Source organism: Pan troglodytes, chromosome 15, assembly GCF_028858775.2.
Source record: "Pan troglodytes isolate AG18354 chromosome 15, NHGRI_mPanTro3-v2.0_pri, whole genome shotgun sequence".
Taxonomy (NCBI): domain Eukaryota; kingdom Metazoa; phylum Chordata; class Mammalia; order Primates; family Hominidae; genus Pan; species Pan troglodytes.
The window spans coordinates 72,939,363-72,960,016 of record NC_072413.2 but is presented as its reverse complement, the minus strand read 5'-3'; the positions used below and the strand labels follow the sequence as shown (position 1 = coordinate 72,960,016).

At 43.4% G+C, this 20,654-nt stretch overlaps 1 protein-coding gene across 1 annotated transcript; it reads right to left on the bottom strand.

Moving 5' to 3' along the window:
- Positions 1–416: 416 nt before the first annotated feature.
- EIF2B2 (eukaryotic translation initiation factor 2B subunit beta) lies at positions 417–7,327 on the bottom strand. Its single transcript, XM_001159118.6, has 8 exons — positions 6,868–7,327; positions 6,626–6,746; positions 6,319–6,467; positions 5,112–5,275; positions 4,047–4,142; positions 3,294–3,431; positions 2,217–2,283; positions 417–975 (listed from the first exon to the last, which is right to left on the bottom strand). The coding sequence occupies exons 1-8, from the start codon at positions 7,028–7,030 to the stop codon at positions 818–820; spliced, it is 1,056 nt and encodes a 351-aa protein (XP_001159118.1). The 5' UTR covers positions 7,031–7,327; the 3' UTR covers positions 417–817.
- Between the last annotated feature and the right edge of the window lie 13,327 nt (positions 7,328–20,654).

Here is a 20,654-nt window from a genome sequence, read left to right as displayed (position 1 = left end):
TGAAGCCTTGAACTCCTGGGCTCAAGTGATCCTCCCACCTCAGCCTCCAGCATAGCGAGGCCACAGGCATGTGCCACCATGTCTGGCTAATTTTTAAAAATATTTTAATGTAGAGACAGGATCTTGCTATGTTGCCAGGCTAATCTCAAACTCTAGGCCTCAAACAAGCCTCAAACAAGCCTGCTATGTTGCCAGGCTAATCTCAAACTCTAGGCCTCAAACAAGCCTCAAACAAGCCTCCCACCTCAGCCTCCCAAAGTCCAGGATTACAAGTGGGAGCCACTGCATCTGGCCAGTACTACCATGTTGTACACTTTTCCCGCTAACTACAGCCCTCTACGCAAACACAAAAAAGGCTCTGCTGCTGCTGTTTCAAGCAGTTCTGTCAGAGTAGGACAATAAATAAACCAACTATGGAACCTTCAAGTGGCTTTTATTGGTAGAGCCTAGAAAAAGTGTCATAGCCATTTCTGAGCAAAAATCTGTATCCCAGTAAGGTATTCAGTGTTATGTTTAACACACTACTGAACCAGAAAGTTTAAGTTCCTGACACAGACGCAACCAGGTCACTAAGAGGCTCCAAAATCAACAAGTTAAGCCCTGCTGCTCTGTTAAGATCTGAAAGGCAAGACACAGTCCGGGATGTGTGCCCTTGTTACGGGGTGACTAAAAAGGCAGGCAACAGTATCAAGGATTTTTTTTTTAGGTGGACTCCTGTGCACTCCCACATTGCAAGGATGTGCTTCAGCAGCAACACTCAAGTCTCCTCTTCATCCTGTATCTGCCTAAGCAATCTGCTTAGGACACGTGTGGTCAGTCATAAAACATGATCATCAGGATGGTAGAGTTCACTCATCAGGCGGTAGATGTAGGAAGGTGCATTCCCACCAATGTTGGAGATAAAGAGGGTAATGAGCTCTGGGGGGACGTAGTCAAACACAGGGCAATGCACGCTGACCTTCTCCAGAATGTCCCCTGAAAGGCAAGCACACATGCTAAAGGTAAAACTGAGGCTCCCTCTCTCATAATTAAGTAGCATATAGATTCCAGGCTCGAGAATGCAGGCATATTAGCTCCCCAAGGACGGGAAGCTATGGAAAAATGCAAACCAGAAGAGATGACTTCAGATCATGACAATCCCTGCTTACAACTCTCCCATGCCTCTGCACAGCCCTCAGAATAAAATTCAAACTCAGGATTGAAGTTTAAGATCTGGGCCCTCCCTGACACACCACATGAATTACAATTTGGACCACTCTCCCCCTTGCTCATTACTGTCTAGCCATGTATGGCCATCCTTTTCTAACTGGCTAAGCCCCTGCACCAGCTCATAGAAAACTATGATCTTCATATGGTGGACTCTGTTCATTCAGGACTCAGCTGAAATGTCATCTCATTAAGACCCTTCCTCAATCTCAGGCCCCTAGCCACTTTCTACCACATCAGCCTTGCTTGTCCTCAGGCATCCCATGACCTGATACTTTCTCATCTGTCTTCCACAATAGAATGTGTGGGAACAGGGCCTTATCTTTTTCATTCATTGTTTTATCTTCAGTGCCTAGAAGAGTGCTGGATACATTGTAGGTGCTCAATAACTATTTCTTGAAGATTGAATGTTTATTTAAATAAAGGGATGAAGTCAATCAACTTCCAAGAGGAACTAGGACCCCAACAACTACTATGCGTTGCTCTCAGATGGTGTGTAAGGCCACCCTTGCTGATGAGGCTGCAGGCGTAATGAGCTGAGCTGCTGCCTTCAGAAGAAGCCAGAGAAAAGAACCCCAAGACATGAGACTATCCAGGCTACAGGTGAGTTTTCTAAGGAGGAACATTTCACAACCTGCTTCCTTTGGAAGTCAATTCACCAAAATGACTCCTTATAGCAGGAAAACAGGTACATTTTCCCAACTGGTTGTTGTCTATATCTCAAACAGCATGCAAAGCCAAACCCAGACAATGCTAAATGATCCAACCCACAATAGCCCCAACAAATCTAAAATATATTTGTCTCAGAACAAATTAACATGGACTTGATCAGGTCCTCAAGCACTTTGAGCTTGCAAAGAAAACAGTCCCCACAAGAAGTATGATAAAAAACACAACTTGACAGCATTCAGTTCTACTGACCAACAAAACAACAAAAAGACCAAAACACATGCACACACAAACCCCGAATACACACAACACATGCACGCATGCACACACAGCTTCTGTACCTTCTGTGAATGGCAGGACTTCTTCAGGAGCCACAAACTTATGAAATGAGTCTTCTTCATTGGGGAACTAAAAAGGAAAAAATTTATAAAAACTAGAGACCCAGCAATTCCACTCCTAGGTATGTACCCTAGAGATGAAAACATATGTCCACACAGAAAACTTACACACAGATGCTTATAGCAGCATTATTCACAAAAGCCAAAAGCTGGAACCAACCCAAATGCCCATAAACAGATGAATGGATTAATAAATTGTGGTATGTTCATATAATGGAATATTATTCAGCCTCGAAAGGAAATTCTGACATTACAACATGGATGAACTTTGAAAACATCATGCTAAGTGAAAAAAGTCAGGCACAACATGTCACATATTATATGATTCCTTTTATACAAAATGGGCAAATCCATAGAGACAGGAGCAGATTGGAGGAGATGGGGAGAAGGAGAAATAGGGAGAGATTACTTAATGGGTACAGGGTGTTTTTCTACAGTGGAGAAAAAGTTTTGAAACTAGAGAGTGGTGGTTGTACAATGCTGTGAATGTACTAGATATCACTACATTGTATACTTTAAAATGGTTAATTGTATGTTATGTGAACTTCACCTCAATTTAAAAAATAGAGACCTATAAATAGGTTGATGTTTTCAAAGCAAATAGCTTCTATCACTGATGAAATGGCTCTTCACTTAGTCCCTGCTTGTATTCAGGTTACAAAGGACAGGCCCTGCAACAATAACAAAACTGATTCTATGATCCTACTTTCAACCTGCTTGGCATTTTCAGAAATGGTCAGGCAACAGGGAGTGGTGGCAATCGTAAGCAAAAGACCTTTCCCAACTACATATTGTCCTTACAATCTTGACTTCCTAAAGTTGACAGCTGAGAACTCTCAACTGTTTTACTGAATCAAGACTTCTGTGGTTCTTTCCAGCCTCCACTGGGTGTAATCCATTGAGTAAATGCAGATAAATGGAGGCCCTGGAGTGAGGTGGTTGAAGTCCCAGAGTTCAAGCCTACCCTTTGGCTTCCTTCTTTTCTGCTGGCTTTAGCTAGCTAGAGACAGACACACTTACCTGTGGAGAAAGTTTGAACATAGGTGCACAGACGATGAGTGGGGTGGAATGGTGTTTTGCTGCCAGTGCCAGAGTGTGAGTTCCTGTCACAGCTCTCAGGGCCCCATTGGCCAGGATGGTCTTCGTGCCAATGATCACCTTTGGGACAAGACAAAAAATGTGAGCCATCCTGGGGGTGGAGCCCTAAAAGGGCCACTGGCCACAAAAAGCTAAATGCTCAGACCTCAGAATTGGTATCGTGAGGGGTCACAGACTGGTAGAGGTGAAGGGATCCCTGGCTCAATACAAGTTCTAGCTTAAAAGTAGGTTTCCAAGGAAAGAATGAATGTAAAATGGGACAAGAAACTGCAAAACCTACTGCTCTCAGTCCCATATTTTCTGGAAACTGAGATGCCATACCTTTTGAGAAGCCAGGAATCTTTTTCATTCACTATCCACAACTGCCAAGCTCTTTGAGCATAAGGCAGGAGCCCTGTAGCCAATCCCTAGAAACTGACACTCTTGCCTTAGATCTATTTAATACTTCATTCTTTTCAATGCTTCAACCAAATTTAGAGGCTACTCCAAGAGAGGAACAATGATGCAGAAAAAAGGGAAAAGAAATTCAGTTAACAGATTAAAAAGGCCTAAGTATGTACTTTGAAAGGTGCTAGAAACTTTATTCTCTCACCGTGGATATTACAGGAGGAGATAAAAATCAATATTTTAGAAACATAATCTTCATGAATTCAACATAACTCCAGATATACCCACCTTGTTGACTCTTGACATAACGGCAAAAATGGCAGCATCAGTCATGACAGTTGTCTCAATACCTGCTTTGGACAAATTCACAGCCATTTCATGACCCTGCAATGGGAGGGAAAGGCTGATTCTAAGAGAAAGAGTGAGAAATAGTGAAAAGTGCTCTCAAATGTAACTGGATCTGGGGAATTGTGTGATATGGGCATATCCAGCACATAATTTCCAATAGATAACTCATTTTTCGGACAACTGATTTTTCAGACTCTCATAGCTCTGGTAAGCTGTAGGGAAGCCCAGGGGAAGCTAATAAATGTCTAATGCTCCACAGCAGCACCAGAGCAGCCATAAAACTGGAAATACAACATGCATGTATAATATAATCACGATTGCTGACAAGATAGCTCCTGGCTCATTATTTTAAAACATCCTGCATCCTTACATATTTCCTTTTTGAGACCTATTATTTACTTAGGATCAAGTGAGGTCAGACCAAGCATCAGTCATCCCCAAGGTAATTTACCCTGCTTTGATTCCTAAAAGAATCAAGTTATCTTTCCTTGAACCCAGCAGCTCGCCATCTTTTTTTTTTTTTTTTTTTGAGACAGAGTCCTGCTCTGTCGTCCAGGCTGGAGTGCAGTGGCGCTATCTTAGCTCATTGCAACCTCTGCCTTCCAGGTTCAAGCAATTCTCCTGCCTCACCCTCCAGAGTAGCTGGGATTACAGGCATGTGCCACCACGCCCAGCTAATTTTTGTATTTTTGGTGGAGACGGGGTTTCGTCATGTTGGCCAGGCTGCTCTCGAACTCCTGACCTCAGGTAATCCACCCGCCCAGCCTCCCAAAGTGCTGGGATTACAGGCATGAGCCATCGCTCCCGGCCCCAACTTTCTTAAACCACTATTTATGAATGTTCACAGGACGAACACCTTGAAAATTCACTTAATGTTTTACTTTATCTTCTCAGTGTCTCAAAGTCTTGCTTATCAATTCAAGGTTGGAATGGCCCTACCCATCTCTTGTTTATTTCTTCTTCATTTTTCATTTTTCTTAGTAGCAACTCCAGCAGTCTCCTTACCTGGCAGAAAGGAGCACACTCTGCTACAATGACATGGAATTTCCTCTTTCGGGCAGCCTCTTTGAGGAAGGCCTCTACTGTTCGGGAGAAGCCAATGGTCATGATCACCTCATTGGAGTGAATGTGCTCCAGAGCCTGGGCTGCAATGTTCTCCGTTGTCCCTTCTGTAAGAACGGTTTTGCAAAAAAAAAAAAAAAAAAAAAATATATATATATATATATATATATATATATATATATATATGAAATTGCTATATCACAAACACACATTATGCGTGTACGGAAAAAGATGTCGGCCCTTCACATGCACTGCCCACCTAGCAGACCCTGGTACCACAGGGTTAATGTGCTTAAAGTGAAATGTCACAATTTCTTTTTTTTTAATAGAGACAGGATCCCACTATGTTGCCCAGGCTGGTTTTGAACTCCTGGTCTCAAGCAATCCACTCACCTTGGCCTCCCAAAGTTGTGGGATTACAGGTGTGAGCCACCACGCCCAGCTATGTCACAATTTCTTAAAAGCCCCACTCCTCTGGGATTTTCTGCCTGCCCTCTTCCAGAAGTACCCCTACCTATGAACCACCTCTGTCACTACAGAGCTCCTTACAACTGATTTTGAAGACAGTAGATTCAGCCAAGGAATGGCAATCTGGGAAATCCTAAAGTGCTGAGAATAGGGTAAACAGAGCTTCGGCCTAAAAGAAGTCTTCCTCCAAAAGGTGGCCACAACACTTCTACATGAGAGAGACTGGCCAGAGAAGAAAAAATGGAGGAGGAATTTGGAAGCAGCTTCTTCATCCTCTGATTACAATGAATATCTGCAAGTCACTTGGACCGCAATGACAAGGGGGATAGAAATGGTATACGTGTACGTGTGTATAAAAATTCAGATAGTGAAGGAGGTCTATCGACCTTGGTTCTCTAGGGAGTTCATTTTGTTTCTTTACAATGAAAATAAAACTCTGTCCTAATAGAGTCTGTTCCACTCCACAGATCTGCAGTCTATCAAGGGTTGGGTAAGGAAAAGTAGAGAGGATTACTTTGGTCCTGTCACCTGTTGCAACATTTCCTACTCAGGAAGGAGGACAAACCTCTGAGAACCAGAAGACAGCTAATCTCCCATCTCTGCTAATGAACAACCTTCAGGGGCTTCTGTTCCCTTATTTGCCTGTGACCAGTCCCATTTTCCCAGCGATCAGGCCTCTTACCCAGCTCCACTAGCAGCTCATTAATCGCCTCAATGATGTTGGACTGGAGTTGGGCATAATGGAAGCTGAAATCCTCGTTTAGGCCTCCGGATGTCAACAGTTTGTGCAGGGACTCCTGCTGATCACTCTCGTCGCTGCGTCCATGGAGTCTATAGAGGCAACAAGACCCAAAGAGAGAGGTGGGGAGGAGGAGTGGTCAGGCAGGTAACAAGGGCTGTTCAGCTCCAATAAAGTCTCCGAGCAGGTAGAGGGGCCCGTGCAAAAAGTGTCACTGGATCCAACCAGGAGCCCAGGACGTGAGCCTGACCTGCCATACTCCTCCCGGATAATCTTGAGCACTCTCCGCACCATGTTGCCCACGGTGGTCTCGGAGGGCTGAGCGGCCGTCATCCTCCTGCCCTCTCTGCGGATCAGCTCCATCAGCTCCCCTACAGTCCAAAAGAGAGAGGATAAGAGGAGCCAACGCGAAGTGAGGCCTGGGAAATTTTCAGCCCTGGGATCGGGAACAGACAGGGGCCAGGTTCGCCGGCGGAGGCAGGCCGGCCTCACCCGCGTTGCTCCAGTGGTGGTCCGTGATGATCTGGCGCAGCAGCCCCAGGGTCTCCCGAGCCATTTCCTCGGAGCTGCGCGGCCCACCACCCCGCTTCAGGGTCTCCACGAAGCTCTCGATCCTCTCTGACAACTCCGAGCCCTTCGCTGCGGATCCCGGCATCTTTAAGGTAGCTGCCTTCAGCCTTCACCGGCGGAATCCACACCTGCCAGACCACACAGTTTGCACTTCCGGGGCGGGCGAGGTCGGCTTCCGCTGTGAGGGGAGGGGGGGAAACTTCAAGTTTGAGTGGAAGCCGGCCACGCCCTTCGTTGCCGATCTCCCGCCCCCTTCCTCTGCCTGAGCCAATCAGAGACGTGGGGCTCGGGTTGTTCAGTTATAACCGGGCGTCCGCGCGCCCCCGCGCCTCGGGGGCTGGAGGATCGGAAGCGGCCTTTCTTGGCTCAGCCGACGGTGAACGGAAGTAACCCGTCAGGCCTGTAGAGGGTGGCTGGTCCCGTTGCTATGGCAGCGGCAAGTCTCTACGCGCCCCTCACCGCGACTTAAGGCTACACTGAAGAAGTTGCGGCACTCCCTCCTGTCTTCCCAGCTCGGTGACTGCCCGAGCTGTCACTCCCGAGTGTCAGCTGACACTGACGCTCTGAATGCGTGTCCAGGGTCGGCTGCCCCTTGGGCAGACGTCTCACTTTTGTCCTGTTACATTGCTTGGTACCGTTTGCGCCTGTGTCTAGGAGGTTCATGTCTCTGAAAACAAGGACGATATCTTTTGTTGCTTTTGTATTCTCAAGGCCTAACACGTCTAACAGAAGACGGCGAAATTAAGAGATGAGGAAGATTAAGGAGATTCAAAGTGGGAGCCAATACAGAAGCAAAGATGACATCCTCTGATTTGGACAGAATTGTCCTCCTACAGAGAGGCCAGAGAGTATAACATAATACCAAGAGTTACCATTTACTTAAAGCTTACTGGTTGTTGGGCACTGTGTGTGAATTGTCTCAGTTAATAAGGTCTGAAATAGGTCCTCTTATCCCCATTTTACAGATTGGGAAACAGACCCACAGAATTTAAGCAGTTAATAAAGGATTGGGTTCATACTTAAATCCAGGTCTACCTGAACCCAAAGTATGTGTGTAATAGAAATCTCTATTTCCTTAAGATAAATTCTTCAAAGTGGAATCCATAGGCGAGCACATTTTAGACTTTTGTTACAATTAACAAATTGCCCTCCAAAAAGATTATGTCAATACCAAAGTTAGCCAAAGGTAGTACAAAGAAAAGAAAATTACAGATTAATATCTCTCATGAACATAGAAGCAAAAATTGCAACAAATTATTAGCACATCAAATCCTGCAATACATAAAAAAAGAATAATATGTAATTACAAAGTGAAACATAAACCTGGAATGCAAAGCTGATTAAACACTTAAAAATCAATGTAATATGCCATATTAACAATCTGAGAAGTAAAACCACATGATCATGTCAATTGATGCAGGAAGAAACATTTGACAAAATTCAATATTCATGATACAAACTCTCAGAAAACTAGAACAAAAGGGAACTTCCTGAACTCGATAAAGGGTATCTACAAAATCCTACACCTAAAAATCATACTTCACAGTAAAAGATTGCTTTCTCCCTAAGATCAGGACAAGGCAAGGATGTCTACTTTCACCACTCGTATTTAAATTATACGTGAAGTCCTAGCCCTTGCAATAAGGCAAGAAAAAGAAAAAGCATACAGAATGGAAAGAAACTGTCCCTGTTCACAGAAGACATGATAGTCTACACAGAAAATCCCAGAGTCAACAGCAACAAAAACAAAACCTCCTAGAACATAAGTTTAGCAAGGATACAAAAACTATATTTCTATGTATTAGCAATGAGCATCAGAAATTGAAGTTGAAAATACAGTTGCTCTAAAAAGCCATAAAATATTTGTCAATTTTGCTGTGTTTTAGTTTTTATTTATTGATTTGTTTGTTTGTTTTGAGACAGGGTCTCACACTGTTGCCCAGGCTGGAGTGCAGTGGCGTGCTCACTGCTCACTGCAGCCTCAACCTCCCCTGGCTCAAATAATCCTCCCACCTCAGCCTTTTGAGTAGCTGGGACTACAGGCACACACCACCATGCCTGGCTAATTGTGTGTTAATTTTTAAATGTCTTTAAAATTGTATCAATTTACATACTGCCTAGCATTTACCATATTATAGCCAATTTTGGATATTGTCATTATTTTTTCATATATCAAGTCATTTAAAAAATAAGGTATATAGGCCAGGCATAGTGGCTCATGCCTGTAATCCCAGCACTTGGGGAGGCCAAGGTGGGCAGATCACCTGAAAGTCAGGAGTTTGGGACCAGTCTGGCCAACGTGGGTAAACCCTGTCTCTACTGAAAATACAAAAATTAGCGGGAGGTGGTGGCATATGTCTGTAGTCCCAGCTACTAGGGAGGCTGAGGCAGGAGAATAGCTTGAACCTGGGAGGTGGAGGTTGCAGTGAGCTGAGATTGTGTCACTGCACTCCAGCCTGGGTGACAGAGCAAGACTGTGTCTCAAAAACAAACAACAACAGCAACAAAAAAAACAAGGTATATAGTATTTTATATATACTGAAGAATTTATATGTGTGTGTATGCAAGTTATAAAGCATGACGACAAACAGGTTGAGGAATGTGAACCAATCCCTCACTTTGAAACTAAAATATTCGAATTAATAGAGATAGAAAGCAAAGCTGTGTTGGCCAGGCACAGTAGCTCACACCCGAATCCCAGCACTTTGGGAGGACAAGGTGGGAGGATGGCTTGAGCCCAAGAGTTGAAACCAGCCCTGACAACATATCAAAACCCCCAGCTGTACAAAAAATTTAAAAATTAGCTAGGTGTGGTAATGCATGTCTGTAGTCCCAACTACTTGGGAGGCTGAGGGGGGAGGATCTCTTGAGCCTGGGAGGTCGAGGCTGCAGTGAGCTATGTATGATCCTGCAGTGAGCTATGATCCTGCCACTGCACCCCAGCTTGGGCAGCAGGGCAAGACCCTGTCTCAAAAAAGATAAAGGAAAGAAAGAAAGTGGAACTGTGATTGCCAGGGTCTGAGGGGAGGGAGAGAGTTGCTGTTTAATGGCTTCAGAGTTTTAGTTTTGCAAGTTGAGAAGAGTTCTAGAGATAGATGGTGGATAATGGTTGTGCATTTATTTATTTATTTATTTATTTATTTATTTATATATTTTTTTGAGACAGGGTCTTGCTCTGTCACCCAGGCTGGAGTGCAGTGGCGCGATCTCAGCTCACTGCAAGCTCCGCCTCCCAGGTTCACGCCATTCTCCTGCCTCAGCCTCCCCAGTAGCTGGGACTACAGGTGCCTGCCACCACGCCCGGCTAATTTTTTTGTATTTTTAGTAGAGACGGGGTTTCACCATGTTAGCCAGGATGGTCTCTATCTGACCTCGTGATCCGCCTGCCTCAGCCTCCCAAAGTGCTGGGATTACAGGCGTGAGCCACTGCACCCGGCCTGGTTGTGCATTTATATTTCACAACAATGTGAATGTACTTCATGCCAGTTTAGTTTCACTAAACTGTACACTTAAAAAGGTTAAGATGGTAAAATTTATGTTCCGTGTTATTTTACAATTTAGGAAATATGTGGTATATTTTGCTTTTTTCTGCTCAATATGACATTCATAAAATTTATCCATGTTGTTACATGTACTTGTTATTCTCTTATTTGCACTGGTGAATTTGTACTGGTAAGAACTTGTAGTTCTCTTATTTGCACTAATATTTCATGTGACTGTAGCATAATTTATGTATTCATTTTTTTCAACAGATATTTGGGTTGTTTCCAATCTTTTTAGGGGGGTGGGTGAACATAAACTATAAATAGTCCTGTGTATGTCTTGGCACTTATATAAGTGGAACAGCTAGATCAGAGGCTATATGAATGTTCAACTCTACAAATAGATCTAGTGGTACCAAGTGGTTCAATTAATGTATGCTCCCTCCAGCAATATTTAAAGACTTTCAGCTGACCTACATCCTTACTGACATGTGATATTATCAAATATCTTATTATTTGGGAATCAGGTAGGTATAAAAGTATATTTTACTGTGGTCTTAATTTGCATTTTCCTGATTACTGTTCATATTTTCATGTGTTTGTTGGCCATGAGTTTTTTGTGAATTGTTTGTTGTGCCTTTTACCTACTGTTTTTGGCTTAAAAATTTTTCCAAGTAGATTTGTAAGAGTTCTTTTTATATTCTAGATACTAATCTTCTTTCAATTATTTATTATATAAATAAGTGTCTTCTCCCAATTATGGCTTGTCTTCTTTACTTTGAGATGTCTTTGAACAGAATTCTTGATTTTAATGTGTTAAAATGTATCAACCTTGTCTTTTTTACGTAATGCCTTTTCTGTCTTATTTCAGAAATTCAGCCAAGCGCAGTGGATTTGCCAGGTGTTGGGATTACATACCTATAATCCCAACAATTTGGGAGGCCAAGGTAGGAGGATCACTTGAAGCGAGGAGTTCTAGACAAGTCTGGGAAAAATAGCATGATGCCATCTCTACAAGAAATTTTTTAAATTAGCCAAGTACAGTGGCAGCTACTATGTGCCTGTAGTGCCAGCTACTTGGGAGGCAGAGGTGAGAGGTTTGTTTGAGCCTAGGAGTTTGAATTTGCAGTGAGCTGTGATAGCACCACTGCAATCCAGCCTAAGCAACAGAGTGAGACTTCAACTCAAAAAAATAAAAAAATTTAAAAATCCATCCAGGTGCAGTGGCTCACGCCTGTAATCCCAATACTTTGGGAGGCCAAGGTGGGAGGATCACTTGAGCTCCAAAGCTTGAGACCAACCTGGGTAACAGAGCAAGACCTTGTCTCTACAAAAAAAAATTTTTTTTAAATTAGCCAGGAATGGTGGCTCACACCTCTGGTCCCAGCTATTTGGGAGGCTGAAGTGGGAGGATCTCTTGAGCCTGGGAAGTCAAGGCTGAAGTGAGCCGTGATCATACTACTGCACTCCAGCCTGAGTGGCAGAGTGAGTCCTTGTCTGAAAACAAACAAACAAACAAACAAAAAAAAAGAAGACATTCTTCCCTAATCCACAATTATAAATATAATCTCCTATATTTTCTTCTGATTACTAAAACATTTATCTTTACATATAATTGGAATTGGAATTACATATAATTTGGAATTGCTTTTTATGTAAGGTGAGAGGTGTGAATCCAATTTTATTTTTCCATTCTTTCTCCAGTGATTTTTAATGTCACCACTGTCATATGTCAAGTTTCTATAATATGTGAGTCTGTTTGGCGGCTATTTGGTTTCATTGCTGAATTTGCCTATTTCTGAATCAATATGATATTATCTTAACAATTGTCTTTTTTTTTTTTTTTTTAAGATAGGACCTCACTCTATTGCCCAGGCTGGAGTGCAGTGGCGCCATCACAGCTCACTGAAGCCTTGACCTCCCAGGCTCAGGTGATTGATCCTCCCACCTCAGCCTCCCCAGTAATTGGGATTTACAGACACAAGCCTTTTGTATTTTTTGTAGAGATTAGGTTTTGCCAGGTTGCCCAGGCTGCTCTTGAACTTCTGGGATCAAGCTATCCACCCCCCTTGGCCTCCCAAAATGCTGGGATTATAGGCGTGAGCCACTGCACCCAGCAACTATTGTTTTATTGAAAAGTTTTTATCTCTGGTAAGAAATTTTTTCTTGCTTAATTCTTTTCTTTAAAAATTACTTAACTAGTTTTGAGCCTTTGCATTTTTATTTTATATTTTATTTTATTATTATTATTGTATTTATTTATTTATTTTTTGAGACAGAGTCTTGATCTGTCACCAGGCTGGAGTGCAGTGGCGTGATCTTGGCTCACTGCAGCCTCCGACTCCCTGGTTCAAGCAATTCTCCTGCCTCAGCCTCCCGAGTAGCTGGGATTACAGGCATGTGCCACCACACCCAGCTAATTTTTGTATTTTTAGTAGAGATGGGGTTTCACCATGTTGGCCAGGATGGTCTTCATCTCCTGACCTCATGATCTGCCCGCCTTGGCCTCCCAAAGTGCTGGGATTACAGGTGTGAGCCACTGCACCTGGCCTATTTTTTATTATTATTATTTTTTGAGATGGAGTCTCACTCTCTTGCCCAGGCTGGAGTGCAATGGCACAATCGCAGTGTGATCCATCCACTCCAGCCTCCCAAAGTGCTGGAATTACAGGCGTGAGCCACCATGCCTGGCCAATATTTTATTTTATTTTCTAGTGACAGGGTCTCATTCTGTTGCTCAAGCTGGAATGCAATGGTGCAATCTTGGCTCACTACAGCCTTGACCTCCTGGGCTCAAGCAATCCTCCTGCCTCAGCCTCCCATGTAGCTGGGACTCTAGATGTGTGCCACCATGCCCAGCTAATTTTTTTATTTTTTGTAGAGACAAGGTTTCACTATGTTTCTGGGCTGGTCTTGAACTCCTGGCCTCAAGTGATCCTGTCTCAGCCTCCCAAAATACTTGGATTACAGGCATGGGCTAGTGGCTCAGCCACTTCCATATATATTTTAGAAACAGCATTGCTGAAACGTATTTAAATTAAAAACTTTATTGATGTTTTGGTTGGAATTGCTTTAAATCTATTAATCAATTTGAAGAGAATTGACAACTTTAAGACAATAAGATACCAAGTCTTTCCATGAACATGGTATATATTTCCATTTGTTTAGGTTTTTACTATCTTTCAGTAAAATTTTATAATTTTCTCCATGTAGGCCTTGCACATCTCATGTTAAGACCTATTATTAGCCACTTTCTATTGTGTCCAGAATTGGTGGGTTCTTGGTCTCACTGACTTCAAGAGTGAAGCTGCAGACCCTCGCGGTGAGTGTTACAGCTCTTAAGGTGGCGCGTCTGGAGTTGTTCATTTCTCCCGGTGGGCTCGTGGTCTCGCTGGGCTCAGGAGTGAAGCTGCAGATCTTTGTGGTGAGTGTTACAGCTCATAAAAGCAGCGTGGACCCAAAGAGTGAGCAGTAGCAAGATTTATCGCAAAGAGCAAAAGAACAAAGCTTCCACAGTGTGGAAGGGGACCTGAGCGGGTTGCCAATGCTGGCTTGGGCAGCCTGCTTTTATTCTCTTATCTGGCCCCACCCACATCCTGCTGATTGGTAGAGCTGAGTGGCCTGTTTTGTCAGGGCACTGATTGGTGCGTTTACAATCCCTGAGCTAGTTACAAAGGTTCTCCACGTCCCCATCAGGTTAGTTAGATACAGAGTTTCGACACACATGTTCTCCAAGGCCCCACCAGAGCAGCTAGATACAGAGTGTCGATTGGTGCATTCACAAACCTTGAGCTAAACACAGGGTGCTGATTGGTGTGTTTACAAACCTTGAGCTAGATACAGAGTGCTGATTGGTGTATTTACAATCCTTGAGCTAGACATAAAGGTTCTCCAAGGCCCCACCAGAGCTGCTAGATTCAGAGTGTCGTTTGGTGCACTCACAAACCTTGAACTAAACACAGGTTGCTGATTGGTGTGTTTACAAACCTTGAGCTAGATACAGAGTGCCGATTGGTGTATTTACAATCCCTGAGCTAGACATAAAGGTTCTCCAAGGCCCCACCAGAGCAGCTAGATACAGAGTATCGATTGGTGCACTCACAAACCTTGAGCTAAACACAGGGTGCTGATTGGTGTGTTTACAAACCTTGAGCTAGATACAGAGTGCCGATTGGTGTATTTACAATCCCTGAGCTAGACATAAAGGTTCTCCAAGGCCCCACCAGAGCAGCTAGATACAGAGTATTGATTGGTGCACTCACAAACCTTGAGCTAAACACAGGGTGCTGATTGGTGTGTTTACAAACCTTGAGCTAGATACAGAGTGCTGATTGGTGTATTTACAATCCCTGAGCTAGACATAAAGGTTCTCCAAGGCCCCACCAGAGCAGCTAGATACAGAGTGTCGATTGGTGCACACACAAACCTTGAGCTAAACACAGGGTGCTGATTGGTGTGTTTACAATCCCTGAGCTAGATATAAAGACTCTCCACGTCCCCACCAGACTCAGGAGCCCAGCTGGCTTCACCTAGTGGATCCCGCACTGGGGCTGCAGGTGGAGCTGCCTGCCAGTGCTGCACCGTGCGCTCGCATTCCTCAGCCCTTGGGTGGTCGATGGGACTGGGCGCCGTGGAGCAGGGGGCGGCATTCCTAGGGGAGCCTCGGGCTGCACAGGAGCCCACGGAGGGGGTGGGAGGCTCAGGCATGGCGGGCTGCAGGTCCCGAGCCCTGCCCCGCGGGAAGGCAGCTAAGGCCCGGCGAGAAATCGAGCACAGCGCCGGTGGGCCGGCACTGCTGGGGGACCCAGTACACCCTCCGCAGCCACTGGTCCGGGTGCTAAGTCCCCCATTGCCCGGGGCCAGCAGGGCTGGCTGGCTGCTCCGAGTGCGGGGCCCACCAAGCCCACGCCCACCCGGAACTCCAGCTGGCCTACAAGCGCTCCCCGGTTCCTGCTCGTGCCTCTCCCTCCACACCTCCCTGCAAGCTGAGGGAGTGGGCTCCAGCCTTGGCCAGCCCAGAAAGGGGCTCCCACAGTGCACGGGGGGGGGGGGGGGGGCTGAAGGGCTCCTCAAATGCCACCAAAGTGGGAGCCCAGGCAGGGGAGGTGCCAAGAGCAAGCGAGGGCTCTGAGGACTGCCAGCATGCTGTCACCTCTCACTATGTTTGTTGCTGTTGTAGATGATTATCATTCTTTTTCATCATTGCCAACTTGATAGTGAAAATACAACTCCTTTTAATTTTCATTCTTTGCTTATTAGTCAAGATGAACATTTTTTTATATATTTATTTGCATTTCTTCTCTTATGAATTTCTGGTCATATGGTTTGCCCCTTTTTCTAATGCAATGTGTGGCAGATATTTTGGTCATCCACCCAAATTCATTTCTTTCTTCTTCCTCGTTAACAGAACTGATTTTGCTTGATTTCTGTCTACAGATAAGGTGACTGTAACTCATGGGTAAACCCTAATTGGTCTAAACCAATCATGGTAATTCCATTCTCCTGTTTTTACAAATTGGTGTAGTGTAACCTATTTTCTAGCCAGCAGGATATGAAAGAGTTCTGTTTGGGATTACCTGGAAAGGTTTCCCTGCTCTTAAGAAGGAAGCAGAGAAGACTACTTAGTCTCTTCTATCGCTGGTCTTTTTGAATATGATGCCTGGACATACTGCAGCTGTCTTGTGACCTGAGGTCTCAAGACTTGGGAATAAAGTTAACATGCTGAGGATGGGAGAACAGAAAAACAGAAAGAAGCTGGGTGTGGTGGCTCACACATGTAATCTCAGCACTTTGGGAGGCGGAAGTGGGAGGTTTGCTTGAGGCCAGGAGTTCAAGACCAGCCTGGGCAACATAGTGAGCTCTGCCTCCCCCTTACCAAAAAAGAAGAAAAGAAAAACAGAAAGGACCTAGGCTTTTGACAATATCAACACTTAATGGGTATTTTATGTATATTAACTCTTTTCATTCTTACAAAAACCTTGAGATAGGTGCTCTTAATGTAACCATTTTCAAAAGGGAAACTTGAGGCAAAAATAGGTAACTTGCTCAATGTTACACACCTAGTAAGTGGAAGAACTGGAATGTAAACACAACAGTCTGGCTTCAGAGCCTGAACTTTTAGTCTATGTACTGTGGTATCTTTTATTAAAATTTTGTATGAAATCAACAAAACCAGAAGTTGCCCTACCTTTAGACTTTTTATATAAAATGATACATTTCTCTATTGTTTATATAATTTTGAATGGAGTTCTCTATCACTTGCAGTCCAAAGCAACTTGATATTGGGTATTTATCTGTTTTTAGTTGATTTGTAACATCTATTTATATACTGCATTTAAGATACCAACCATTTGACTGCCATTTGTGCTGCGATATTAGTATTTTTAGAAATTTTGTCCCAATTCTCATATATTCCTGTGGGAGTGCAAATTAAAGCACCTTTTAGTAGCTGTTTTAGTTGGGAAAACAGCAAAAGACTTTAAAATGTTCATTTATACCCTTTGAGCCAGCATATCCATGTTTAGAAATGCATTCTAAGGAAATAATCAGAAATAGGCATACAGTTATCCACAATAATATTTTTCTTTTATTTTTATTGTTTTCTTTTCTTTTTGAGACAGAGTTTTGGTTTTGTCACCCAGGCTGGAATGCAATGGTGCAATCTCGGCTCACTGCAACCTCTGCCTGCCGGGTTCAAGTGATTCTCCTGCCTCTGCCTCCTGCCTAGCTGGTATTACCGGCCTGAGCCAGTACACCTGGCTAATTTTTGTATTTTTAGTAGAGATGGGGTTTCACCATGTTGGCCAGGCTGGTCTCAAACTCCTGACCTCAAATGATCCGCCCACCTCAGCCTCCTAAAGTGCTAGGATTACAGACGTGAGCCACTGCGCCCAGCCCACAGTAATATTTTTCACTTTATTATTTTTAACACAAAAATCAGAAATAAACCTAAATATTAAAAATTAGGAGATTGGTCTAGAACATTATAGTACAAAAAGTACTTTCAACCTGGCTGTTACCATGCTTGCGAGCTATATTACCTTGATATAAAGTAGTCTGATTAAAATTTGGAGCTAAAATGGTATTAGCTTTATTCTCTTTATTCTCTTCTTTATTCTCTTAAACTTGGAAGATGAGCTACTTTCTATTGAAAGTAATTCTTGTTTTTGAGACTTGAAAGCTGAAAGGTACCTCAGGTGCTTTATAGTTTCCATGTATCTTTGTGATTCTTCAAAACTGAAATGGAAATTATGATTGCGTATTTGTTATATAATTATTTTCAAAACAAAAGAATGTTATAGTACAGTCATACAATGGAATATCGATTTTTGGAATTTTGATATGGTAAATGCTTAACAATAAGGAGAACTGTTGATAACATATTGTCAGTTTTGTTTATTTTCTATTTTTATTTATTTATTTTTTTTTTAGATGGACTCTTGCTGTGTCACCAGGCTGGAGTGCAGTGGTGCAATCTAGGCTCTAGGCTCACTGTAACCTCTGCCTCCTGGGTTCAAGCAATTCTCCTGCCTCAGCCTCCCGAGTAGCCGGGACTACAGGTGCGCACCACCACGCCCAGCTGATTTTTGTATTTTTCGTAGAGATGAGGTTTCATCATGTTGGCCAGGATGGTCTCCATCTCTTGACCTCGTGATCCGCCTGCCTTGGCCTCCCAAAGTGCTGGGATTACAGGCGTGAGCCACCATGCCCGGCCGTATTATCAGTTTCAAAAGGCGGATTGCACACAATCACTCTTGAAAATAGTTGGGCAGTCCCTTTCAAAACTAATAATGAACTTATAATACAACCCAGCAATTGTATTTTTGGTGATTTATCCCAGAGAAATGAAGAACGTCTACATAGGAACTTGCAGGTGAATGTTCATGGCAGCTTTATTCATAATAGCCAACAACTGGAAACTACCCAATGTCTTCCAACTGGTGAATGTTTACACAAACTGTACATCCATACCATGGAATACAGCTCGGTAATAGAAAGGAATGAAATATCGATATATCCAACAACTTAGACTAACCTCAAGGAAATTATGCTGAGTGAAAAAAACCCATCTCAAAAGTATAGGCCAAGAGTGGTGGCTCACGCCTGTAATCCCAGCACTTTGGCATGTTGGGACAGGCAGATCACTTGAGTCCAGGAGTTCAAGACCAGCCTGGGCAACATGACGAAACCCCGTTTCTACTAAAAATACAAAAAAAAAATTAGCCAGGCATGGTGGCACATGCCTGTAATCCCAGCTACTCAGGAGGCTGAGGCACAAGAATCACTTGAACCCGGGAGGCAGAGGTCACAGTGAGCTGAGATCACGCCACTGTACTCCAGCCTGGGTAACAGAGCAAGACCCTGTCTCAAAAAAAAAAAAAGTGTACATACTGCATAACTTTACTTATGTAACAATCATGAAATAACATAATTATAGAAATAAAGAATAGATTAGTGGCTTCCAGGAGTTACAGATGGGTGGGATGTGTGGCTACAAAGGAGTAACACTAGGAATCTTGTGATATTAATAGTACACTTGGGTTTCTTGATTGTGGTGGTGGTTATGCAAGACTACCTGTGATAAAATTGTGCATATACACACACACACACGGAATGCATGTATGGCTGGTGAAATCTGAATAAGCTCTATGGATTGTACCAACGTCATTTTCTTGGTTTTGACATTGTGTCATGGTTGTATAAAATGTTAGCATTGGAGTAGTCTGGGGGGAAGGGTGCAAGAGAGAGAAGGATATACATTTATTTGCAACCTCCTGTGAATCTACAATTATTTCAAAATAAATAGTTAAACAAACAAAACCAGGATTTATGAAATAAAAACATCTATTTAAAAGAAAATTATAAAATTATAAAGCATTACATTTGGGGGATGGTCATTTTTTTTTAAGAGACAGGGTTACTCTGTCGCCCAGGCTGGGGTGCAAGGGTCCAATCATAGCTTACTGTAGCCTCAAACTGATCCTCCCCCTTCAGCCTCCCAAGTAGTGAGGACTACAGCTACAGGTGTGGGCCACCACATCTGGCTAATTTTTTTGTGTGTGCAGACAGGATCTTGCTATGTTCCCTAGGCTGGTCTTGATCTCCTGGCTTCAAGAGATCCTCCCATCTTGGCCTCCCAAAGCACGGGGATTACAAGCATGAGCCACTGTGCCCAGTGAATTTTTAAAGTAACTCTAGCTGTAATTGTTAAATGACACAATGCTAAAATAGATCTTGAAAGAGGCTGTTTAAAGTCTCTCTCTATATGTATATTTTTTTAAGACAGAGTCTTGCTCTGTCACTCAGGCTGGAGTGCAGTGGTGCAATCTCGGCTCACTGCAACGTCCGCCTCCTGGGTTTAAGCAATTCTCTGCCTCAGCTTCCCGAGTAGCTGGGATTACAGGTGCTTGCCACCACGGCTGGCTAATTTTTGAATTTTTAGTAGAGACGGGGTTTCACCATCTTGGCCAGGCTGGTCTTGAACTCCTGACCTCGTGATCCACCCGCCTCGGCCTCCCAAAGTGCTGGGATTACAGGCATGAGCCACCGTGCCCGGCCTAAAGTCTATAATTTTTTTAAAGCAGGATGTAAAAATAGTATATTTGGTGGGACCTCAATTTCACTCTAAAAATATACTTTATTTGTATGTATTATATATATATAAATATACACAATACACATATTCTTACACATACATATATATGTATATAGGTGTGTGTGTGTGTGTGTGAAGTGTGTATAATGACATATACTATGACATTAACAGTGACTATCTCTGGATAGTACAATTACAGGTTTATCAGAGACAATTGCTCCCAAAGCCACTCTCCCCTCCTATAGTAATAGAGTTTTAGCTGGGCAAATAGCCACCCAGAATAGAAACTACATTTCCCAGTCTCCTTCACAGGTAGATGTGGCCATGTGCCTATGTTCTTACCAATGGGAAGGTGTGGAAGTATTAACATTTTGTTGCTGCTTTTGAGAACCTTCCCTAGGAGATAGCTGGGATGGGTCTTTGGCCTCTTCATGACTTTCTCTTTCTTGCTGCATTTCTGCTCTGCTAGCTTAGGTGATGAGGATACAGGTCCTACTGTAGGGATGGCAGAGGAGTGAGCCAGAAGGAGCCTGCACACTCTGAGGTCTCTGCGGAGTGGAGCTCCCATACCAGCCTGGAATATTTACCTCTGGGCTTCATACAGCTGAGAACTAAATAAACTTCAGTCTTGT